The sequence below is a fragment of the Lithobates pipiens genome, unplaced genomic scaffold, assembly GCF_037356315.1.
Source record: "Lithobates pipiens isolate NorthernLeopardFrog02 unplaced genomic scaffold, aLitPip1_a1.2 Scaffold_8, whole genome shotgun sequence".
NCBI lineage: Eukaryota > Metazoa > Chordata > Amphibia > Anura > Ranidae > Lithobates > Lithobates pipiens.
In genome coordinates, this window is record NW_027507903.1 from 104,272,301 (window position 1) to 104,299,437 (window position 27,137).

General features: G+C 43.0%; 1 protein-coding gene across 1 annotated transcript in view; it reads right to left on the bottom strand.

Moving 5' to 3' along the window:
* Nucleotides 1–27,137, bottom strand: part of LOC143962851 (long-chain fatty acid transport protein 2-like) — a 91,199-nt gene that overhangs the window by 52,659 nt on the left and 11,403 nt on the right. Inside the window, exon 3 of the mRNA XM_077472321.1 lies at nt 12,963–13,121. Within this exon, the coding sequence (XP_077328447.1) occupies nt 12,963–13,121 (159 nt within the window). The remainder of the gene's footprint in view (nt 1–12,962; nt 13,122–27,137) is intronic.

Here is a 27,137-nt window from a genome sequence, read left to right on the forward strand (position 1 = left end):
GCTGAACTGAGGAAAAGCTAAAGAGGTGAGGCACATAGATACATTATTTTTTTTCTGAGTCAATAGCCCCAAACGATTAGAGTCCATTCACACAGGAGCAACTTTGGGTCCGACTTGAAGTCGTCCCAAGTTGCCTCAAGTCGCGCAACATGATAAAATCAATGTAAGTGAAAGAGAGCCCAATGTACACTACTGAAGTCGCTCCAACTTCAGAAAAGGTTCCTGTACTACTTCAATCCGACTTCTAGGCAACTTGTACCCATTGATTTCAATGGAAGTTGCCTCCAGGTCGGATCCCCCGTCTTAACTGAAGCAACTTTCCAGGAAGTAAAAATAGTTTTCTAGGCAAACCCCTCCCTCCCACAGAGCTGATTATTATGTGATTGACCACTGGAAAAGTCCCCTGTCCTGGAAGCAACTTCAAGTTGCCTTGTAAGTTGCCTCAAGTCGTGCTGTGATTCATACTCAAGTCGTGTCAAAGTTGCCTCCCAAAGTCTCGCTCAAAGTCGCGTTGCCCCTATGTGAATGGACTCTTACTCTTGGGGGGGGAAAAAACAATCACCGTTTTCACTGGTTCTGCAACATGCAAGTCTCCTTCCTTTTATTTATTTTTCTAAATAGGAGTACTTGGGCATTTAAGGTGAACTTACTTTGAGGAAAGATTGACCTAGATGACATTGTGAGTGTAATGGATCAGGTATACACTTCCGGCCAGCCTCTAATATCTATGGCCAATTCTATATCTAGTTTAAGATCAGTAAAGCAAGAACATGTATTATCTATAAGAGGCGATCCTATCAGCGTACCTAAACCAAAAAGCATACATTTATTACATTGCAGTGTACCAGTTCTTAAATGCAGTGGCTGCATCAGTTTTTCCGCCCTGTACTTATTATCCAAAGTGATATTACCTAATTATAGAAAAAAAGAAATTGTGTTGGATTCCACTTCTGTGTCTTATTGAAGAGTTATTTGTCTGTGGATGGTATTGAGTCAGTAGGTGACCATACTGTCCAGACAGACTGCTTTAGGGGTTTCCCAAGGTAGATGGCCCAATAAACTGTAGAGACCGATACTTGAATCCCTTTAGGAATTTTTATTTGCAAAACGTTGAACAGAACACAGTCTCTCAGTAGGGAATAGAGGGTATGGATAATAAAGCTCAGGTACTCTTGGAACTGCTGACACTTGAAATGTCTCTCTAGATAATCCAGGGAATAGCCATTTGCAACTGTATGTTACAGCTATCGGATAAATCCCTTTTTTGTGAATTTAGCAACCGACAGGTGATTCAGGTGAAGCAAAGTCTCTGCCACAGACTTGGTTGTAGAACATTAGAATAAGAGAGCGAGAGTCTCACAAACTTAGTTGTAACTGAAGGATTAAATTAGGAACTCTCAGACGGTACCAGTATCTTGCAGCCGGTCCGGCAATATCGTAAAAGTGTGGATTTACTTGGTGTCCTTTCCAGCTCAGCTTCCATGCTCCTACCAAGTAGCCAGCCTTGTGCATGGCCCTCTTCTGAAGAGTCCTCCCCTGGTTGCGTTTTCAGTTGCTGGGCCTCGCCAAACCCGAGACGGCACCCGGACCACCTTAGAACCTTCCTTCCAGTTAAAGTGCCTTGGGCTAGCCAGCCCCGAGACTCGGAAATGGATGGATCCGCACCCCAGGCCAGGAGGGGCTGTGGGGGCTGGTCAGGAGGACCAGGACCAGGGAGTCAGAACATACTTCTGGACCGGAACCTCAAATCACGTGACCGCAGCACCTTAAGTACCCTCTCCCAGAATACACAGCGAGACAACGCACCCACTGATAGGCTCAGAGAGAGAGATTGGTACCCAATGCGTCCAACCAGACTGCATTCCAATGCCTGCCAAAGGTGACACCCACACCCATGGCCAGACAGAACATAGTACAGTCCAGCCAAACTGATGCTGAGACCATAATTTACTGCAATTAACCCTAAAACCCAACTATGGTCTTAGGAACATTTAAATTTACAAAAACATAGCGTGTTCTCTTCAGGAGCCCGTCACTACAATGTATTTTGTTGGGATTTTATGTGAAAGACAAAACACAAGTGGCACATAATTGTGACGTGAAAACAAATAGCTGAAAAGTGTGGTGAGCATTTGTATTTAGCCCCCTTTACTCGGATACCCCTAACTAAAATCGAGTGGAACCCATTGCTTTCAGAAGTCACCTAATTAGTAAATATAGTCCACCTGTGTGTAGTTTAATCTTAGTATAAATACAGCTGTTCTGTGAAGCCCTCAGAGGTTTGTTAGAGAGCACTAGTGAACAAACCGCATCGCGGAGACCAAGGAACACACCAAACAGGTCAGGGATAAAGGTGTGGAGAAGTTTAAGGTTATAAAAAAAAAATATTCCAAGCTTTGAACATTTCACGGAGTACTGTCAAATCCATCCGGAAATGGAAAGAGTATAGCACAATTGCAAACCAACCAAGACATGGCCGTCCACCTAAATTGACAGGCCGTGCAAGGAGAGCATTAATCAGAGAAGCAGCCAAGAGGCCCATGATAACTCTGGAGGAGCTGCAGAGATCCACAGCTCATGTGGGAGAATCTGTCCACAGGACAACTATTAGTCATGTACTCCACAAATCTGGTCATTATGGAAGAGTGGCAAGAAGAAATCCATTGTTGAAAGAAAGCCATAAGTCCTGTTTACAGTTTGTAAGAAGTCATGTGGGGGACACAGCAAACATGTGGAAGAAGGTACTCTGGTAAGATGAGACATTTGGCCTAAAAGCAAAACGCTATGTGTGGTGGAAAGCGAACACTGCACATCACCATGAACGGGAATCCCCGCCGGGAAACCTGGTGGTGGCAGCATCATGTTGTGGGGATACTTTTCTTCAGCAGAGACAGGAAAGCTGGTTAGAGTTGATGGGAAGATGGATGGAGCCAAATACAGGGAAATCTTAGAAGAAAACCTGCAGAAATAGTCTGCAAAAGACTTGAGACTGGGGAGGAGGTTCACCTTCAGCAGGACAACAACCCTAAACATACAGCCAGAGCTACAATGGAATGGTTTAGATCAAAGCATATTCATGTGTTATAATGGCCCAGTCAAAGTCCAGACCTAAATCAAATTGAGAATCTGTGGCAAGATTTGAAAAGTGCTGTCCACAGACACTCTCCATCCAATATGACAGAACTTGAGCTATTTTGAAAAGAAGAATGTGCAAACATTGCACTCTCTAGATGTGCAAAGCTGATCGAGACATACCCAAAAAGACTTGAAGGTGTAATTGCTGTGAAAGGTGGTTCTACGAAGTATTAATACAAATGCACACCACATTTTTCACATAATTATTTGTAAACCATTTTGAAAAACATTTATCATTTCCCAATTATGTGCCACTTTGTGTTGGTCTATTACATAAAATCCCAATAAAATACATTTATGTTTTTAGTTGTAACATGACAAAATGTGGAAAATTTCAAGGGGTATAAATACTTTGTCAAAGCATTTGAAACAGAATAACTGGGCTCCCCCTATACTACAAGCATTAATTGCTCATCATTTCTAGGAGGTAGAGGAACAGACAGTGTTACCCTGCCCTAATCTAGCAGAATTGCTATATATCTCTCAAGTTGGGATCACAGTTAACCTAGAGTTAAGTAGCACACTTCACAGAGAGGCCTTGATGAGGCAGTGCAACTTCCATGTATATATTTACAAATGTGGGCAACAAAAACCATTCTAATGCAAATTGTTGAAACTGTGTAGAATTTATTTTTTGCTGGCCAATTATAAATTAATTGAAGCAGTTTCTATTTTTATTGTATCTGCTGCAGGGGCACACTAGAGGAGCTGCCACTGAGCTGGAGATTCGCTGTCCAAGGACCTCGGCTATGGAACGCTCTACCAACCAACATCAGCCTGGAAGAAAACCACCAGGCCTTTAGGAAAAAACTCAAGACATTCCTCTTCTAGTTGATGACAACTAAGCTCTTCACAGCGCCTTGAGGCGATTCAGTTCACGTTGCGCACTTTACAAATATTTTCATTTATTCATTAATTCAGCTGTGCTCGACTTCTGGTGCGTCTCTGTGCCTTAAGGAGGAATGAGCTTGCTCCAGGCATACCTACCCTCAGTTTATTTATTGCGATATACAGTATGTCCCAAGATGGGAGTTACCTTTTATGAGGTAATGCAGCTTCCACATCTATTTGCAAATGTATGCAACAAAAATCTGTTTTTAACAAATATTGTTAAAGCTGTGTGGAATGTATTTATTTTTATTTTTGGCTAATTAGCTGCTAAAAATGCTGCAAAATTTCTGCATTTTATTTCTCCGTGTTGTCATCCTGTTCCATGCTCTTCTGGGTCGGGACTGCAAGCAGCTGAGCTGACACACATTGCATGTACATGGTCCACTGTTGTCCCTATCAGTAGGCTGGTCTTTAGCAACGGTGTGCTTGCTGACAAAGTAGTGAAAATTGCTAAAGGAGATCAGTATTGCCGAGATGAAAAAATAAAATAAAAAAAAAAAGCGCCGTGCGATGCCACCACTAATCCATTACAAACATATACATTCTATTATTAGTGCAATGTCATGCAAGTCAAGCCAATGTTTCAGGGCCACACAGAAATAGTGGTGACATAGTGACTAATGTCTGATGTTTGCCAAAGGAGTGTGGGTGACATCTCATTTCATTGTAAATGGAGTAGCAGAGATAAAAGAACTTCCGGCCTCGGATAGGCTGTACAAATATAATAGACATAGGCATGCTGGACACATTACAAATCCATTCAGGAATACCTGGATGTAATCATGCCCTGTGTAACCAAAGCCTGATGCTGGAGCTCACAAATTTTAAACCACAGCCTGAAACGCAGCTGGCCCTGGGGACCTGAGAAGGGATGGGGCTTCCAGAGATGGATAGCCACTTCAAAAGGCCTTCCCCGGGGACCCCTTATTTCCACTTTTATTTGTTTTGTTTGTAGCACCCTCTAGTGTACAGTTTTAGATAGGTAAATTTAGTTGACCTATAGCAATGATGGCGAACCTTGGCACCCCAAATGTTTTGGAACTACATTTCCCATGATGCTCTGGCACTCTGCAGTGTAGTAGATCATCATGGGAAATGTAGTTCCAAAACATCTGGGGTGCCAAGGTTTCGCCATCACTGACCTATAGTAACTTTTAGGAGTCTGGGAAACAGGTCTGGGTTTATCTTAAGGAACATAAAATAGAAAAGTGCCTCTAAGTGGAAAATGTATTAGTACAATGGCAAGCAGTCAAATGAACACTCACATCAAAGTTTGAAAAGATAGGCTCATCTAGGGAAAGGCACCCGCCTGGAATAGTCCTCAACACCTCCGGTCTGAGGGTGTAACCGCCAAGAACATGGTAACCAGGAAGATCCCAGCAAGTCCTGTGGTGTTCCGGGTAAGCTCGGTGGAACCAAGCGCGGTGCCAGTAAGGCATGTGATGTCACTGAGGTGAGGAGAGAGAACCACAGCACATTTCAGAGCATGCGCAAGGCTCATATGGAGCATGCGCGCTCATTTCTCAATTGATATGGAGAAGGAAGGGGGCCAAGTTTAAATTCTTTGCACAGCAAGAGTCATCTGCCAATTAGCTAAATAGAGCCACTAAATTGCTGTTCACCTCAACGGAATATATGCAACCTTAACATACAATAAAATATACACATATCATTGATACAAAACATTAATGAATATGATTCTAGAAAACATTTATCTTTAAAATGTGTTTTGTTTCTTCTGCTGAAGTCTTGTTGAACAGCCAGGATTGTTTTATTGTTTCTATTATTATTAGAATTTTAATCCTTGTATTGTCAGCATTTTATAACCCAATTTACTATTACCTTCCTTCTGCCAAAAGAGTTATATTTCGTCATGTAATTTGACCTACGGGTGTAGATTTTACCCATTACATTCATTTGTTTATTCACCGTGGATTTAATTAGTGCTATTAGAATATCACAAATACGACACGCTTCATACTTTATATACCACCTTACCTCCTGGCATATTCTGCAGCACAGCTAACCTTACACGTTCTGACCGATACACACTTTGTAGTAAATGAAAAAATTGGAGACTCATCCTTGCTGCTAATATCCAATGGTGGTATGAGTTCGTCCTTAAAAAATACTTAAGAACAAAATTCCCCCAGAGGTCTTGGGATCCTCAAAGCCTCAAGAATTTTGCACCACTAGATGGATAGGCATTCTCCTTAGTCATTGAAAACTGAAAACTCATTTATTCAGGGAAGCCTCTCCCACACCCACCTAACAACTGTCCCCGAGCCACCCCCATCAAATCATTCTCTGCAGCTATTATCTTTTGTACCACCACCCTCTCCCTTTAGAATGTAAGCTCTATGAGCAGGGCCCTCCTGTACATTTTGTATTGTACTGTATTTGTGTTGTCCCCCCTTATACATTGTAAAGCGTTGCGTAAACTATTGGCACTATATAAATCGCGTATAATAATAATAGTCAGTCACATCAAAAATAATGAGATACTAATTATTTATAATTATGGTAATGAGCAGATTTTTTATTGTTTTTTCCTGGAATAATAATCAAATACTTGCCCTAACGTCTCTTCTGCCTAGTTCCTGAGTTCCCTCTATTGTTTTATCTAGGTCTACAGGAACTGTACCCAGTGGCGTCACTAGGGTTGGTGTCACCCACCCCCCGACACCAAGCAGGCTAGTGTGTCGGTGCGGCTCTCCCTCCTTGACCTGCCATAATGGATGGAGCTGGGATGGGAATGGGGTGGTGGATAGAGCCGGAATGGATGGAACTGGAATAGGATCAGGGGGATGGATGGAGCCGGGATGGATCCAGGATGTGATGGGGGATGGAGCTGGGATGGGATCAAGGGGGATGGAGCTGGGATGGGATGGGGGGATGGAGCAGGGGTGGGATCAGGGGGGTGGTTGGAGCCGAAGGGGGGGGTGGAGCTGGGATAGGATATGGGCAGCTGGATGGAGCCAGGATGGGATCAAGGGGGTGGATAGAGCTGGGATGGGATGTGGGGAGCTGGATGGAGCCAGGATGGGATCAAGGGGGTGGATGGAGCTGGGATGGGATGTGGGGAGCTGGATGGAGCCGGGAGTGGATCAAGGGGGTGGATGGAGCGGGGGGATGGAGCTGGGGTGGGGTGTGGGGAGGTGGATGGAGCTGGTATAGGATCAGGGGGGTGGATGGAGCTGGGGTTGATTTTGGGGGTTTGTGCTAGGGGTGCTTTCGGAGGGGAGAGAAATTGTGCTGGGGGTTCAAACTTCAAATTTGCCCCCTCCTACTTCTAGTACAAGTCCTCTCTCTAGCCTAAAGTAAGCACACCCTAGCACCTATACTCCAATACCCCCCACCCCTAAAATCACTCCTGGCAGCATAATTGTTCCCTGCTGATGCCCCCCCATCACCATTTCCCTGGCTATAGTCTGGTCTGCAGTGAGTGTAGCCGGTGAGGACAGAAATGTGATTGTGGCTGTGGGATGTGGAGGCATGATGGATGATCAGAGCCAGACCAGGGCACCCTGTCTCTCTGTCTCACTCCCTCCTCCCCCCACTCTCTCTCTCCGCACATCACATTGAGCAGAGAAGATCCTGGGAAGGGGAGGAGGGAGCCACTGAGCGGTGCCCCTCTCAATCCAGTGATAGTCTGAGGTGAGCTCGGTCTCACCCTCTGGTGGGCCGCACCCCCCCCCACACGCCCATAGCAACGCCACTGCCTGTAGCCAAGATGCCAAATTACAGCCTGGCATCACGCCTGCAAGACTTAGTATCTCCAATAGTACTATTACATCATCCCCAAACAGAACACAAAGAAAGAAGAAAAATCTCAAGTGAAACATTTGTTCTCTAAAAAAAAGCTTCTTCGTCTACCAACATTGTATTCCAGTCTAACATTCAAAACAATATCACATCACCTATGCCTCTGGAACCTTCATCATTTTCAGCTAACCCAGATTCACTCTTTACAGTAGCAAACATAAATGTACCATCCATCACTAATGATTTGACTCCACCTACAGTTTCTTCTCCCTTAACTGTTGTTTCCACATCTAGTACCATCAGTCATGAGGCTGGATTGATAAACAAATTAGTGACTTTAAAAGCGGGGAAAATACCATCAAATTCTTCTTCACTTCCTACTTTAGAGAACAGCCCCTGCCTAAAACACAGACTGAAAAGAAAATACACAGACTAGGGTGTAGGGGTGGACTTGGAAACCAAACAATAAGTGCCAAACAACAGAAACTAAGAAGCTTTTCAGTTTATCTTCCCACGTGTTGTCATCAGAAGACATCTTACTGAGCAGAGGTTTTACCTTTGCCCCTACTATGCAACCCAATTCCTTTTATATTGTTTAAGGACCTTTAACAAATTTATTTGGAATCTCACTCTTAAAAGATTCTTTAACATAAAATCTAAAAATGATATACCTTTAGATTTAGATATCACATTTACAGCTATAGATCCTTAGTCCATTCCAGAGAGTCTCATTAGCATAAATGATTAATGCGTAGAATCTGGAGATATAGATCTGAATTTATTTACACAATATCTCCAAACAATACCCCCCATTGTACATACTCAATTACAATCCAAATCAGTTTTCTATCCCATTTAATCTAAGGGACCCAATCTTGAGGCCTTTAATAGAATGGTATTTTCAGAAATAATGCCATCAGCCTACAAACACTAGCAAATATCGATAACATAATCTTCATCTTGGTGAAATGGCTACCTTAAAGTGGTTGTAAACCCTTACAAACCACTTTAACCTACAGGTAAGCCTAGATTAAGGCTTACCTGTAGGTCCAAGAAATATCTCCCAAACCTATACGGTTTAGGAGATATTTGCCCGAAGACGGGCACCGCTGTCTACGGCGCATGCACTGAGCGTGGCATCGTTGATGACGAAGATGGCGCGCAATGCCGCGCGTCTCGGCTCCCGTGCACATGCGCGGGAGTGACGTCATCGCGGCTTCGCCAAATGACAGCTGCGGAGCTGCGAGACCCCACAAGAAGATGGATGCAGGGGACAGCGGTGACTTCGCTGGCTCCTGTGTCAGGTAAGTGACACATAATGGGCTACTATGCGATGCATAGTAGTCCATTATGCTTTGCCTTTGCAGGGAATGAAAGAGGAAGTAAACTCATCATGGTTTACTTCCTCTTTAAAACAATTTAGCAATATTTCCAATTTAGTTATAAAACCGACAGACAAAGGGGGAGGGGTTGTACTCCAAGACAGAACAGATTATGTCACGGAGGCCATGAGACTACTCTCAGATTTGGGAACATATAAAAAGCTTCCTAAAGATCCTTTACCCTCCTTTAAAATAGAGCCAGAGGAACTCATCTATAGGGCCATTTTTGATCAGGTTATCCATATAAAAGAGACCTCTTTTTTTTACATAGAGATTTTTACAGTACACCGTATTTTTATCATCTGCCTAAGGTGCATAAAGGTCAACAGCACCTCCTAGGTAGACCTATTGTGGCTTCCATGAATAGTATCAATAGTGTTTTCTCTTTTTATACATTAATTCCTTACTTTTATACATTAATGCCAATTTTGTCCCCTCATATGCTAATTTGATCATGGGCTATTCATGGAGAACCAGTTTATATAGTTTATATGGAAAAACAACCCCTTTGCGCAACACTTCGTCTTTTATGGCACATACATAGTGCAACATAGTCATGATTTGGGATGGTTCTCCCTCCCTAATAGATGGCTTTGTCGCACACTGTAATGCCAATTATCTTGGACTCTCCTTTACTTCAGTCTGGAACCAGGATAGTTTAGCCTTTTCAGACCTTGAACTTTCCTTGAACTTGATCATGAGCACAACCATATCTTTTCTTGCAAAAACCCACTTCAGGTAATTCGTATCTGCATTTTGACAGCTGTCATCGCCTGCAGTGGGTCAAAAATATACCCAAAGGGCAGTTCTGTCGACTAAGGCAGAATTGTACCAGAGACTGTGACTACATTTCCCAGAATACCCACCCCAGAAGAAAATTCTTGGAAAAGGGATGTCCAGAAATGTTTGTAAATCAGGCCTATACCACCTTTCTTCCGAGTAAAAGTTGAAAAACCTTCTGAGAATCCACCTGTCAGGTTTATAATTAGGTACCATGGTCAATACAAGAGAATTGAAAACATTCTCAATAAACTCTGGAATATTTTGAAGCAAGATCCCCATCTTAATACCATTCTCTGTGATAAACCAAAGGCTACCTATAGAAGGGCCCCCACATTAAAAAACAAAATTAGCGCCTAGTAAATTGAAGTGCAAGAAAAAAAAAACGTTATGTCCATTTCCTCCTTGAAGGGATGTATTGTTGCCAAAAGGCATTATGCAAGACTTGCGACTTTGTGAGACATGGGCAAAAAAACTTCAAACACAAAGACAAGACCTATAATCTAGACATCTATGTTGCTCGCACCATCTGTCCACTGAGGCAATGGTTCGGTAAACACTGTCGCTTTGTGGAAGAGGGTTGAGACCAACATAGCGTACCACAACACTTTTTAGAACATCATAAGACTACCACAGGTTTACAGGTTTGGGTCATTGAAGCCATACCTAAAAATCTATCCGAAGCTGCGCGCTTCTCCAGATTATGTGACCGTGAAACTTTTGGATATGCACTCTCGATACCCTCACGCCAAATGGTCTAAATGATGAACTAGAAATTAGTACTATATTATAGCAAGTAATTTTCAGCTAATGCTTCGTCCTTGTTTCTTTTTCAGATGATCAGATATATCAAAATACACATACTTGTGACATAGTAATATCTTCACTACATATACTTCTTATTCGCACATACTCATTAGATATGTATGTACATATGTAATTTTTTAAGGTATATACCACTGATGATCTATTAAAAATTGGTTATATTGGTTGTTATTTATTTCTAACAATTTTTAAAGCTAAATGTTTTCTAGAATCATATTCATTAATGTTTTGTATCAGTGATATGTGTTTTTTATTGTATGTTAAAGTTGCATATATTATTTTAGTTTTAACCGTATCCAGGCGAACAGCAATTTAGTGGCTCTATTTAGCTAATTGGCAGATGACTCTTGCTGTGCAGAGCATTTAAACATGACCCCATTCCTTCTCTGTATCACTTGAGAAAGGTGTGGGCATGCTCTAAAACGCATAGTGGTTCTCTCTCCTTACTGTGGTGATCACAGTGACCGCAGGGAATACACCCTCGGACCGGAGGCGCTGAGGAATGTTCCTGGTGGGTGTCTTTCCCTAGATGAGCCTAGCTTTCCAAACTTTGTGAGTGTTCATTTGACTGCTTGCCATTGTACTAATAAATATTGCACTTAGAGACGCTTTTCTGTTTTCTCTTTATGGTATTCTTCAGAGTTGGCTTCACTCCAGAGAAAATCTTTGCCCTTAGTGTGTGCCCTCCATTCAAGATTCATTATTAATATGTGTCATCCACTTATTCATGTACTTTTATCCTTCTTTTCCCTTGTCATCGACCTTTTAGACATATTCCCAAATGATTGCATGCAATTTATGTAATCGTCCTGTGCCCTGGCATTTTTATTTGTTGAGTTTATCGTAAGGTCAGGAAGGCTCTGCAGACCAGGCCTCTATCTCTTCCCATTGGTTCTGGAGGTCCATGTAAATGTATAGAAGCTAGTGGGTGGAGGTAAGGAGGCAGGGTCTGAATATAGATGGGAGTTTAGACCAATCCCCGGGCAGGAGTCCTGGGAGGTTGGTCAGACAGGCCCATAAATATTGAAGAGCTTGGCCAGCAGGGAGGGTTGTCATCAGGTATAAAATGGATTGCTGAGCTTGGAAGTCATGAGGCCTGGGAGGGGGACCCCAGGGCTGGAGCTGAGGAAGGAGAGAAGTTGACTAGAGGGAGCTTCTCTACCCTCAAGTCTCATCGAGGAGACACCCTGGCTAATAATGGGTTATCTTTTGCCCACCCAGTGTATTCCTCCTCATGCCATCCAAGTCTACTTGTCCCTTTTTTTTCACTCTCGCTGTTTAATAAGCAGATTTACCCTTATACTGTTTTAGTCAGGTTAGAACAAACCCATTGCATTGTAGTTAGGAAGCGGTAAATTACTCTCATTGTATAATATTACAATAAAGTAAGCAGAGGCTGCATTAATAGTTATAGTTGTCCTCATATTTATTTATAATCTCAGCATAATCTGCAGACATAGAGCATATTAACATATATAAATCCCACCTTGTCCTCAAAATGGTTGTAAACCTCTGAAATGAACAAAACATAGACTTCTATAGTGTGCACTTGCCTTGATCCAAAGCACCTGGTGTGGTTCCTTTCTGACCGCTTCTCCTTCTGTTATCTGCATGAATCACTTTTGAAAATCTAACTTCACACCAGATAATCCCTGTAGATAGTGCCACCCCCTAGCACACAGCAGGTACAGTAATTGGCAGCCTCAGCTGTGCATGTTTCCCTATGTGTGGGTATAGAGGGGGGTGTGTTTATTCTTTCCACTCAGATCTCCGATTACACAGAGCTGCCTCTCATGCAGTGCAGTGTGTAATGTCAGATCCCCACCCCCTGACCTCTGGAGCTTAGAAAAAGCCTTTGATCTGAGTGTTTTAGAAGATAGTAGAGGAGAGAGAGCTGCAGATAAACATGTACAACTTATGTAGAAGGATTTGTTTAATCTCTGTATCACCAGAGGCTAGTCACTTCAGTGGGTATATGTAAGAGTTTACAGCCACTTTAAATAAACTGTTGAGCGTGCCTTTCCAGTCCTCTCCTTTGCCTTTTCATTGGTCCTCTAATATAGGTGGCCTTACTGAACAATATAGAATATTTGAACACAAAAGAGGGGCAGGACTAAATGTGGCTTAATCCTATATTTCTCTGAGAAAATGATCAGTAATGAATAGCTATAATAGAATACATACCATACTGAATGCATCCACGGATCCCAATCATAAGTCCAGCACTGTGATAGAGAGGCAATGGAATGTACACTATATCCTTGCATGTAATTCCAGACAGTGTACTTATAGATGAGCTGATCAGCAAACGTCCTTGATTTATCACAGCAGCCTTGGGGAGACCTTATAGGAAGAGATGTTTAACATTGTATAGATTATTAATTATGGTTAATTCCCATTTGAACATTTCTATTTGATCACCACTAGTTGCAGAAATGTTTTCTTTTACAATCATTTTATTAGGTTTTCACCAGTAGTATAGTAAGGCCTCAAGTTCACAGAGCTTTTACAGAGCTTTTTTTTCCCGCTGGTAAACACACCTCTATGTTAGCCTATGGGGTTGATTTACTAAAACTGGTGAGTGCAGAATCTGGTGCCGCTGTGCATGATAGACAATCAGCTTCTAACTTGACAATGAAACCTGGTTGAGCTCCTGTGATCTTCCCAGCTTTTTGGCAAGCTGCAGGACCGCTGGTATATGGATTAGCCCTGATCTATAGTACCTTGTCCCTGTGACTGTTTCCTGGTAAGCTGGACTGTCAGAAGACAGAATAACAGCAGAAGACAAATCCCTGTTCCCTGAATATGTGGAAGAAGAGGCGTGTTAGCACGCGCTAACGTGCAAACGCATATGCACGTGCGCAAACAAATGTGCCGGCGCATCTCGTGACAGATAAGGGCGCCAAATGGGCTATGTAAACAGGATCAGTTCTGTTTTGAATACAGCGTTCTGCAATTGTCCTGTTAACTGCATCTGCTCTTGAAACTCTGACCCAGCTTGTTCCTGACTATTCCTGTTATCCACCTGCATAGACCCGGGCTTGTTCTTTGACTATTCTTCTGCCTCTGCATCTGTACTTAATCTAATTGTTCTGTGTATGGCCCGGTTCGTCTGACTCTGCTTATGTTCCAGTCTATTCAGAGCTACCACGCTGATAGCACCTGTTCATCTGCCACTTGACCAGCTTTACGGAAAAACTACCATCCTGTTCCTGCCCTCAGGAAATCTGCTGCCATCTGGAGTACTACACCACCAGCAGCCCAGCAGCAAGCATATCTACTGGCACTCGTGCGACTCTGCACTCTGCGCCACCTGTATACTCCACCAGGGGCCCAGAGTCAGAGGTGTAAGAGAGGCCTTTCTTTGCATAGACCAGGCTCTACCCACCAGGTAAGTGACATGGACCTTGTACTGCACCTAATTGGTTTGTGTCATTTTATCCTTGCCCCAGGAGATCTTCAGAGCAGCCAACAGGGCTGGTAGTGCCTGCAAGCAGTGAAGCTGGGAGCAGTTCTACATTAGGAGAGGATGTACTCCTGCATGTAGTTTGCCTCATGTTTTTGTGCTATTTCCATGAGGGGCTAAGAGCTCATGGTCTGTAATGGACTTTTGCCATGAATCTACTAAGGAGTGTGTGAGGAAAAGAAGAAGGCAACGCAGGATATTTTTATACAGAAGAAGGAGGTTGTCCCCCTTTTTGTTTTTCATTGCTTCAAGTTGGGCATCCCACAAATTCCTTCACCCCATCCAAGTTGTTACCACTAATAAAACATCAAAAACATAGCCAAGGGACTGACTTATTGGGTCTGGATGCAAGCAGAGAATGCATATTGCCTGACTGTGCAGGAGTAGGGGAGCCAGTTACCAGCAGCCCTTGCGACACATATTACAGGCCCATTAACCACTTGAGATTCGCGCTATAGCCAAATGACGGCTACAGCGCGGATCTCCTTTTCCGGGCACGAGCGCCCTGCGCGCCCCCTGAGGGGCGCGCGCGGCGCGCTCTGTGATCGGCGAGTCTACGAGACTCGCCTGATCACTGATCCGTGCAAGGGGTCGATCCCGACCCCTTATCACGTGATCAGCTGTCAGCCAATGACAGCTGATCATGTGATATAACGGAGCCGGTAATCGGCTATTATTCCTCCTCGCGCTGACAGCGCGAGGAGAAAAAAAAAAGCCGATCACAGGCGGCCTTGATCGGGACATCAGTCCCGATCATGGCCAGCCCTTCTAGTGCCCACCTGCCCCCTGCCAGTGCCCACCTGCCCCCTGCCAGTGCCACATTAAAAAAAGTAAGTGCCCCCCGTCAGTGCCACCCAGCAGTGCCCATAGTGCCACCCAGCAGTGCCCACAGTGCCACCCAGCAGTGCCACCCAGCAGTGCCCACAGTGCCACCCAGCAGTGCCCACAATCTGCCTCAACAAAGGTGCTGCACCCCAGTGCCACATATCCGTGCCCATCAGTGTCATCTACCAGTGCCCAGCAGTGCTGCCCAGCAGTGCCACCTATCAGATCCACCTATCAGTGCCACCTATCAGTGCCCATCAGTCCCATCTATCAGTGGTACCTATCAGTGCCCATCCGTGCCACCCATCTGTGCCACCCATCTGTGCCACCCATCCATGCCACCTTATCTGTGCCCATCTTTGCCCATCAGTGCCGCCTTATCTGTGCCCATCAGTGCCGCCTTATCTGTGCCTATTAGTGCCGCCTTAACTATGCCTATCAGTGCCCACCAGTGCAGCCTATCAGTGCTCACCAATGCAGCCTATCAGTGCCCACCAATGTAGCCCATCAGTGCCCACCAGTGCAGCCTATCAGTGCCGCCTCATCAGCGCACTTCAATGAAGGAGAAAAATGACCCGTTTGCAAAATTATATAACAAACTATTAAACATGATTTTTTATTTTTTTGCATCTTTTTTTGTTTGTTTAGCCTGGGGGGAAAAAAATTTGAAAGTCAGCAGCTAGTTTACCTATAAAAAATAAAATTGGGAGAAATCGATATTGATGCCATTTAGAGGATAAGGAAATCTTCTTACCAGAACAAGCTGCGAACATTCAAATAAAATAAACAGTGAAATATATGGGGATTGAGGTAACATGTAATGTAAAGGAATATTATGATTGGAATCTTAAACCATTATTGCTCAAATTTAGGGATAAATGTCGGAGCCGATGTAAACTCCCAATTACAGTAATTGGTAGAGTGAATCTCATTAAAATTATCTGGACCCCACAATTACTCTATATACTTAAAAATTCTCCCATCTGGATAATATCGTATTGGTTTAGGAAGGTTGAATCTCTCTTCCGAGAACTTATTTGGTGCAAAAAACAATCCCGTATAAAATTAACTAGTCTAATGTTAGCTAGGGATGGGCCGAACGGACCCCTGTTCGGTTCGCAACCAGAACTTTCAAACATTGCAAAAGTTCGAACCCCATTAAAGTCAATGGGACCCGAACGTCAAAAGTACCCATTATGAAGGCTTTAATGCAAGCAATTGGTCATACAATGGTTATAGGGGTCCGGGTCCTGCCCTGAGGGACATGTATCAATAAAAAAAAGAAAAGTTTGTGAAAAACTTACATTTTTAAATGAGCGTTGATTTTTTTGATTTTTAACCACTTAAGCCCTGGACCATTTGGCTGGCCAAAGACCAGTGCACCTTTTGCAATTTGGCACTACGTCGCTTTAACTGACAATTGCATTGTTGTGCGACGTGGCTCCCAAACTACGTTGACGTTCTTTTTTTCCCCATAAATAGAGCTTTCTTTTGGTGATATTTGATCACCTCTGCGGTTTTTATTTTTCGCGCTATAAACACAAATAACGACAATTTTAAAAAAAAAATAATTTTTTACTTTTGCTATAATAAATATCCCCCAAAAAAATAAAAATAAATGTTTTCCCTCAGTTTAGGCCGATACACATTCTACTACATATTTTTGGTAAAAAAATAAAAAGCAAAAAAAAAGCAATAAGCGTTTATTGATTGGTTTGTGCAAAAGTTATAGCATTTACAAAATAGGGGATAGTTTTACGGCATTTTTATTAATAATTGTTTTTTATTAGCAATGGTGGTGATCAGCAATTTTTATCATTACTGCGACATTATGGTGGACAGATCGGACACCTTTGGCGCGATTTTGGGACCACTCACATTTATACAGCGATCAGTGCAATTAAAAATGCATTGATTACTGTGTAAATGTGACGGGCAGTGAAGGGGTTAACCACTAGTTGCCGCTGTAGGAGTTAAGTGTGTCCTAGGGAGTGATTCTCACTATGGGGGGAGGGGCTGTGTGTGACACATCAATGATCAGCGCTCCCGATTACAGGGAGCTGTGATCAGTGACAGTGTCACTAGGCATAACAAGGAAATGCTTTTTTAAATTAGCATTTCCCTGTCCTTCCTCTCCGTGAGACGATCGCGGGTATCCCCATGGAAATTCAGTCTGTGGGACCCGCAATCACGCTCATGAAGCTCCCGGCAGGCACACACACACTCTTAAAGGGCAACGTACATGTATGTGATTCTTCCTGTATGTGCCCTTCTGCCGGCGTACATCGTCGCGAGGTGGTCGGGAAGCGATTATAGTGAAAGCATAAAAATTTTAAATTCCTTCCAATTTAGTACCTGGGGAGTCCCCTTAGTCTACCTGTAAAGTGTCAGATCTTCCCTGCAAGCTGCCTTTATTTTACTCAGCAACAGCTGGGGAGCCATTGTGTATGATGAGGCCACAATGTAGTGCACTGGGAACAAGATTAGAGATTTTTTTGGATACATTCTGGTGTCACTTTGACTTTGGATAGAAGTAACGGGTGCGTAAAAATTGGTCTTTGGGTGTTGGTGGTGCATTCCTACCGTAACCCTATAGAGGTAATCTTGATGAAAGCAAGAATTGGCCTTGCTGTAAAAAATTGCAATGATATACCCTTGTCAAACAGGTGCAGAAAAATGTACTGTTTTTGGACAAGGAGGCAGGTTTATCCACTTGGACAACTGCAGAAGACTGCATACTTGGATTATCCAGGTAACTGCACCCCCCTCCCCCCTGAAAGGTGCCGATTGTGGCACCGGAGGGGGGGAGGGATCAGATTAGCGGAACTTCCCCTTTAGGGTGAAGAACCGCTTTAATATATTTCCAATTATTGTAAATTCCCCACCTAACATAACCATTTACATTTGTTTTCAAATCAACCATTCATTTTAGAAATGTTCATTTGTAGACTGAGGTGTTACGTTCTAGTGTGGTAAGTGCATACTGAAACAAAACATTTACTAGTTAAACTTCCATGTCTTCCAATACCATCTCTATGCTGACACCCAAATCTCTCTCTCTTCTCCGCACTCCTTCAATCTTCTCTTACATTACAAACATAACCCTGGTTCACACTTGTGCAGGTGGTTCCTGCTGCAGGACCCCACCTGTTCCTGCAGCTGCAAACACCAGCACAAGAAATGCAGGAGATGTGTGCGGGCACCATTAATCCTAATAGCACCCACACGTAATTGAAATCACAGCAGCCGCTTCCCGCACTGGGAACCACACTGCACTTGGGGTTCCTGTGTGGGCTGCAATTTCAAAAATGGAGTAGGGACCTTTTCCCGATATTTTCATACCATTTTCATGCCATGCATGCACTCAAACAGCGATTCGTCCCAAACATGTGAGGTATCACCACGAATATCAGATCCTGGCCAGTAATTCTAGCACTAGAACTCCTGTGTAAATCTGAAGTAGTAACCTGTAAAGGCTTTTAAAGCATCACATAGATAATAAAATTTAAGTAATTCACTGGTGCATGGGCGCGCACAATTTTAAAGTGTGACATGTTTGGTATTTATTTACTTGGTGTTATTTACTCGGTGTAACATCATCTTTTATATTTACCAAAAAATGTAGTTATGTATTTTGCATTAAAATTCCCAAAAACTTTGTGAAACAAAAAAAAAAAAAAATTCCAAAAAGCGTATTAAAAAAAAAAAGTATAAAAAAAAAAGTGACAGCCAGGGGGGTACCTCGTCCACTATTGTTTACAGAACTTTGGATAAATTGAGCAGATTTTGCCGGTACCAGAAAAGGACCAAATTTAACAAAATTAATACTAGTTGTTTTTATTACAAAAAAAATATTTTTCAGCCAGACATTCTATAAAGTATGCATATAGATACAGATAATAAACTTCAATAAAGACCTCACCAGTGATGAAAAAGTCTCAATAGTCAAAGATCAAATCACAGACACTCACCTAGAACTGCTTACACTGACCAACACAGCAGCATCCATTACTTCCCACAACTCAAACCAGCTTTAATAAAGGGAGATTTGGCGCCAAAATGGCCAGTTAATTATTATTTGTACCTGTTGTGAAGGGTGAGGGTGTCAAGACAAGGTAGTACCTCCTGTAAAGCGTTTCTCAACCCCCATATTATTTCTAAAACCGGCGCCGCAGAGTCCTGCGCATAAGCCGCAAGATAATCACAGCCTGTTTCAAAACTGAAAGTACGCGAATGCGCATTAGCATGTAAATAGACCGCCATACTGCGGGCAGCGAGTCAAAGCCGTCAGATAAAAATGATTGATATTTGACAGACCACTTTCAGCAAACAAAATCAATATCCTATGATCACTTACTATTACTGTACCACCTCAAAGGCATCCTATTATCCGTTAGCTATACAGGAAACAAGCCTGTTAATGAGGCCTGCCTGCTTAATCTTACAATTAAAAAAAATAAAATAAAAAAGGCCTTCGCGCTACTACTTATAGGTGTAAGACTACGAATAGGGAAAAAAAAAAATAGTGATGGACCTCATACAAGAAAAATTATATATGGGTAAATAAGTGATACAATGAATAAAATTTAAATACACCAAACAAGTGTTATCAACACTGAATAAATGTGCACGTGAAAATTTCAAATAAAGTGCTAATAGCTGCAGCTGGACCTAGTAGTATTAACATAATACCAAACAGTAAAAAATAAAATCCATAATGATCCTGCGCAGATATAATGTGTATTAATAAATATTTAAAGTGCTGCGTGCTAAAAATAAATAAATAAATAATAAATATTTAGAGAGCAGGCACAAAATTTTGTCCATATAATAAGTCTTGAAATGTTGTTCAACGGCACCAGAGGTATTCAGATAGATTCAACTCAGAGAAACAGCAAGTGAAAAGTATTCATATAGCACGGAAAGATATGGGCTATCAGAACTCTCACCTCCACTCCTTGATAAAATAGCACATCAAGTAAAGTAAATAGCCGCCGTTCTCTCTTTTACCACCAGGGGGTCTTCAACTGTAAATAACTCGAAAATCATGGACATCCACACTGGGCCACCAGGGGGCCATTCATCCCTGTATTAACTGTATTGTCAACCAGGTAGCGATTTCCTCGAATTTATGCCACTTAATGAAAATACATAGGGAGAAGGAAAAGGCTCTAATAGTGTAGTATTTTAGAAAAACCAATGGTTTAATTTATTAAAATACCAATCAGACTCTCACATTTAATAAAAAGTAAAAAGCACATAAAGAAAATGGTGTCCTGGCGTCTTCCGCCAGTCTTACATCACTTTCGGTATTACGTCACGGCCACTTCCTACGTGTTACGTCAATCACGTGACTTCCTCAGGGGAAGACTTAGACTAAAAACTTATTATATGGACTAAATTTTGTGCCTGCTCTCTAAATATTTATTATTTATTTATTTATTTTTAGCACGCAGCACTTTAAATATTTATTATTACACATTATATCTGCACAGGATCATTATGGATTTTATTTCTTAATCTTACAATGCTGTAATAGATGCAAAAAAAGGAGGAATACTATTATATACACCTACTCCCAGATTTTAGCCATGCAGGGGGTCCCAATTGCATTTGAGAGGAAACACTGACTGGGACCGCATACAGAGACTCAATGGCACGTCACTATTATACACATTTAAAATAAAATTATAATAAAGCAGGAGGGAAAATGTCTCAACCCATTTATCTTGTTAGATTTCATGAATGCTGCACTTGCATCCAAAGTTCCTCCAAATACAAGATTTCATATTATTAGTTACAATACAAATTTTAACAGAAATAAACACATAAATGAATACAGAACTCATGATTCAATCAATCAATTAGCCTGAAAGAACAAAAAATACTATAACATATGCACATCATATTCTGAAAACATATTTATATGATTGATGTAGAAATTTGAGGTTGCTGATCCTAACAGACCTCAAATTTATCCCAAGAATGATTTGTAACTAAGGGCCTCATTGAGGCCTGGTGGGCAGGAAGCATTTAGTTTAAAAATCCATTTAGCCTCCTGTAGTCATTTTTGGTCCACATTTTCTCCTCTTGGGTCCTCAATGACCCTCTCTAGGACTGTAAGCTGAACCATTGATGTGTCATGTTTATGTTGAAGGGCAAAATGTCTACCAATTGGGGTGTATAACAGATTTATTCTAATATAATAGATGTGATCATAGATTCTCTTCCAGAAATTCCTGAAGGTCATTCTGACATACAATGATCCACATTTACAGAATGCAATATAAATGACGCATTTTGTTTGGAAATCAACATAATAATCAGTTCTATGTGTATTTCCATTTGGAAGAATAAAAGATGCTCCTCCTAGTATCCACTTACTACCACATTGATGCATACCCTTCATTGGATGTGGTTATATCGATGAGAGCTCATTTTTTCTTTTTTTCTTTTCAACCTGTACAAATATCTTTTATCAATGAATTTTTTGATAAAATATTTTTTTTTTTTTTTGCAATAAAAACAACTAGCATTCATTTGTTAAATTTAGTCTTTTTCTGGTACCGGTAAAGTCCGCTCAATTTGTCCAAAGTTCTGTAAACAATTTTAAAAACGTGTTTGAAAAACTGTGCAAATACCGTGTGATATAAAAAAAAAATACAAAATCACACCAATTTATTCTCGAGGCATCTGCTTTAATAACATATATAATGTCTGGGGGTTTTAAGAAAATTACTAGCAAAAAATACTTATTGTTACATGTGAACAAAAAATGTCAGAAAAGGTCTGGAGGTCAAGTGGTTAATACTATAAAGACTAGTGTTATACTACAGCTTCATGCAAAGATCTAGAAGATACATAGCAGGAATAGATGGAACCTGTTTTACCAGGCATAATATTTTTATCTCTGTTCTTCCCATTATGCTTTTGTCATCAGACTGCGCAGTCAGGCCCTATACTCCGAGACTTCTGCACATAGTACAGTGCAGGTGAGCAATGCCACCAGGTCTAGGATTTCCTAGTGCTTGGGCAGTGGAGCATTAGAAGATCAGCATTCTGTTCCATCTTCTCAAATTGCTCTTCTAGGGTTAGAACTGTGTACATTGGTAGACTGCTGCCCTCTCATCTTCCAATACTGTATGTGTGCCGATGTGCAGGGAATTACGGGGGGCTAATAATAAATTGAAAATGACACTAAATTATATCCTTATTGTCAAAAAAGAATCCATACGCATACTTAATGGCCCTGTAATCTATTTTCAGGAAATTGTTACTTATTGGGGGTTATTTACGAATGGCAAATCCACTTTGCACTGCAAGTGCACTTGGAAGTGCAGTTGCTCTAAATCTAAGGGGTAGATCTGAAATGAGTGGAAGCTCTGCTGATTTTATCATCCAATCATGTGCAAGCTAAAATGCTGCTTTATATTTTTCTTGCATGTCCCCCTCGGATCTACAGTGACTTTACTTCCAAGTGTACTTGCAGTGCAAAATGGATTTTCCTTTAGTAAATAACCCCCATTGTGTTTTTCTGTCTGCTTGTAACATCTTCCATGAGCTCCTGAGCCTTTACTTCCACTTGTTTGGAACAGTAGTTAGTAGTCATGTGCACTGATCTATGCACACTATAAATCCCACAGTCCCAGTAGTCAATCCCTGGAGCAAGCAAGAGAGGGTGGCTACGTTCCTACATACAGTGGGACTATGGAGAAAGAACGTAGCCACCCTCTAACAGGAAGTCACACACAGCAGCAAAAAAAAAAAAAAAAAGAAGGAATGTAGACATTTGAAGGAGGATGAGAGCTATAGAAGGTACTTTTACTTTTGAGTTAGGAATGCATAGTTTAAAGCGATATACAAGATTCATTTTTTAAATAACAAACATGTTATACCTACCTGCTCTGGTTTTGCACAGAGCAGCCCCGATCCTCTTCTTCTTGAGTCCCCCACGGCGCTCCTGGCTTCACCCCCTTGACCAGTGCCCCCAATAACAAGCCGCTTGCTATGGTGGCACTGGTGCATGCTTTCTCCCGAGCCCTGCTCTATGTCCATAAAACACATAAAGCCGTGATGTGGCCCCGCCCCACTCTCCCCCTCATTGGCTCACTGGCCGTGATTGGCAGCAGTGGGAGCAAATTGCTCCTGCTGCTTTCTCAGCCAATGAGGAGATAGAGATCCAGGACACCTGATGATCCTACAGCGTTTTCACCGCAAGATCACTTTTTTGGGGATGGGAGAGGACCCCTCCTGCCACGCTCCAGTTGTCTCCACCGCTTACTGGACCCGGGGGTAGCGGCAGAGATGATTGCGTCCTTTCCCTTGTGGGCTGGATGCCGAGTGAGGGAAAGATGGCCCCTGCTCGTCTCCATACCATTGGATGACAGAAGTAATGTCAAATGTCTCTTCCACATTTTTAAAATTTTTGTTTTTGAAAAAAAAAATAAAGACTTTTTTTATTGCATTAAGTGCAAATGTGAGATCTAATGTCTTTTTGACCACAGATCTCACATTTAAGAATTTTTTTTTCTATTAAAAATGGATGCTTACATTGCTTGTAATAGGAATAAAGTGACCCAAATAATTTATTTAAAAAAAAAAAGGACTGTGTAAAAAAATTATAATAATTATAATAAAGGTTCGTTCGAACAAGAGAAATAATTCTAGCACTAGACCTGCTCTGTAACTCAAAACTGGTAACCTGTAGACATTTTTAAATGTCGCCTATGGAGATTTTTAAGGGTCAAAATTTGTCACCATTGCACGAGCGAGCGCAATTTTGAAGTGTGTCATGTTGGGTATCAATTTACTCGGCGTAACATTATCTTTCACAATATAAAAAAATTGGGCTAACTTTACTGTTGTCTTATTGTTTAATTCAAAAAACTGTATTTTTTTTCTAAAAAATTGAGCTTGTAAAACCGCTGCGCAAATACGTTGTGTGACAAAGTATTGCAATGACCGCCATTTTATTCTCTAGGGTGTCCGAAAAAATATAAAATGTTTGGGAGTTCTAAGGAATTTTATAGCATACAAAAATAATTATTTTAACTTGTAAGCACCAAGTCCGAAAAATAGCCTCGGTCATTAACTAGTTGCCGGCCAGGTGGCGTGGCTTTAGTGGCGGGAGGGCGTCATATGATGTCCTCCCATTTAAACAGGGTTTGCGTGTGATCGTGTGCGCGCATCCCTGTTCCTTTGGTGGCGGCGTGTTGGGTATGGCTGTTTACCATGTGATCGGCCGTGATGAAGTCACAGCCTATCACAGATAGTCCCCACCCCCACTGTGCACGGTGCATGCTCGTGAGCACGCTGCGCGTGCACGTCGGTTCCGGGAACACTGCTCGTCACCGACGGTGGTAAACAGCCATTGGCCGGCTGTTTACCCATGTGATCGGCTGTGATCCATTCACAGCCGATCACTAAATGTAAACAAACAGCGGTAACGAGATGTTACCGGGTTCTCCTCCTCACATACCGATCGTGTGTGAGAAGGAGATTGCGGTAACATCTCGTTAACGCCTACAGTGTACACCAACACACACTGATTGCCCCCCCCCCAAATAAAGAGGACCTGTCACCACCCATCATAGTACCTGTCACTCACAGTCCATCAGAGTACCCGAGTACCTGTCACAGTCCATCAGAGTACCCGAGTGCCCGTCACAGCCCATCAGAGTACCCGAGTACTAGTCACAGTCCATCAGAGTACCCAAGAAACCATCGCAGTCCATCAGAGTACCTGTCACAGTCTATCAAAGTACCTGAGTACCTGTCACAGTCTATCAGAGTACCTGTCACACTCCATCAGACAGTCCATCAGAGTACCTGTCACATTCCATCAGAGTACCCGTCACAGTCCATCAGAGTACCCGAGTACCTGTCCCAGTCCATCTAAGTACCTGTCACAGTGTACAGTGTACAACACACACTGATTGCCCCCCCCCCCAAATAAAGAGGACCTGTCACCACCCATCATAGTACCTGTCACTCACAGTCCATCAGAGTACCCGAGTACCTGTCACAGTCCATCAGAGTGCCCGTCACAGCCCATCAGAGTACCCGAGTACCTGTCACAGTCCATCAGAGTACCCAAGAAACCATCACAGTCCATCAGAGTACCTGTCACAGTCTATCAGAGTACCAGAGTACCTGTCACAGTCTATCAGAGTACCTGTCACACTCCATCAGACAGTCCATCAGAGTACCTGTCACATTCCATCAGAGTACCCGTCACAGTCCATCAGAGTACCCGAGTACCTGTCCCAGTCCATCTAAGTACCTGTCACAGTCCATATGAGTACCTGCATACCTGTCACAGTTCATCTGAGTACCCAAATACCAGTCACCAGGCCATCAGAGTACCTGTCACTAGGCCATCAGAGTACCCGAGTACCTGTCACCAGTCCATCTGAGTACCCGAGGACCTGTCACCAGCCCATCAGAGTACCCGAGTACCTGTCACCAGCCCATCAGAGTACCCGAGTGCCTGTTACCAGCACATCAGAGTACCCAAGTACCTGTCGCAGTCCATCAGAGTACCCGAGAACCCGCCACAGTCCATCAGAGTACCTGCCACAGTCCATCAGAGTACCTGTCACAGTCCATCTAAGTACCTGTCACAGTGTACAGTGTACAACATACACTGATTGCCCCCCCCCCCCAAATAAAGAGGACCTGTCACCACCCATCATAGTACCTGTCACTCACAGTCCATCAGAGTACCCGAGTACCTGTCACAGTCCATCAGAGTGCCCGTCACAGCCCATCAGAGTACCCGAGTACCTGTCACAGTCCATCAGAGTACCCAAGAAACCATCACAGTCCATCAGAGTACCTGTCACAGTCTATCAGAGTACCAGAGTACCTGTCACAGTCTATCAGAGTACCTGTCACACTCCATCAGACAGTCCATCAGAGTACCTGTCACATTCCATCAGAGTACCCGTCACAGTCCATCAGAGTACCCGAGTACCTGTCCCAGTCCATCTAAGTACCTGTCACAGTCCATATGAGTACCTGCATACCTGTCACAGTTCATCTGAGTACCCAAATACCAGTCACCAGGCCATCAGAGTACCTGTCACTAGGCCATCAGAGTACCCGAGTACCTGTCACCAGTCCATCTGAGTACCCGAGGACCTGTCACCAGCCCATCAGAGTACCCGAGTACCTGTCACCAGCCCATCAGAGTACCCGAGTGCCTGTTACCAGCACATCAGAGTACCCAAGTACCTGTCGCAGTCCATCAGAGTACCCGAGAACCCGCCACAGTCCATCAGAGTACCTGCCACAGTCCATCAGAGTACCTGCCACAGTCCATCAGAGTACCTGTCACAGTCCAACAGTTTACCCGTCACAGTCCATCAGAGTACCCGAGTACCTGTCCCAGTCCATCTGAGTACCTGTCACAATCCATATGAGCACCTGCGTACCTGTCACAGTCCATATGAGTACCTGAGTACCTATCACCGCCCTTCAGAGTACCCAAATACCAGTCACCAGGCCATCACAGTACCTGTTACTAGGCCATCAGAGTACCCGAGTACCTGTCACCAGGCCATCAGAGTACCCGAGTACCTATCACCAGTCCATCAGAGTACCCGAGTACCTGTCACCAGCCCATCAGAGTACCCGAGTACCTGTCACCAGCCCATCAGAGTACCCGAGTACCTATCACAGTCCATCAGAGTACCCGAGAACCCGTCACAGTCCATCAGAGTACCCGAGAACCCGTCACAGTCCATCAGAGTACCTGTCACAGTCCATCGGAGTACCTGTCACAGTCCATCAGAGTACCCGAGTACCTGTCACAATCCATATGAGTACCTGCGTACCTGTCACAGTTCATCTGAGTACCTGCCACAATCCATATGAGTACCTGAGTACCTATCACCGCCCTTCAGAGTACCCAAATACCAGTCACCAGGCCATCACAGTACCTGTCACTAGGCCATGAGTACCCGAGTACCTGTCACCAGGCCATCAGAGTACCCGAGTACCTGTCACCAGTCCATCAGAGTACCCGAGTACCTGTCACCAGTCCATCAGAGTACCCAAGTGCCTGT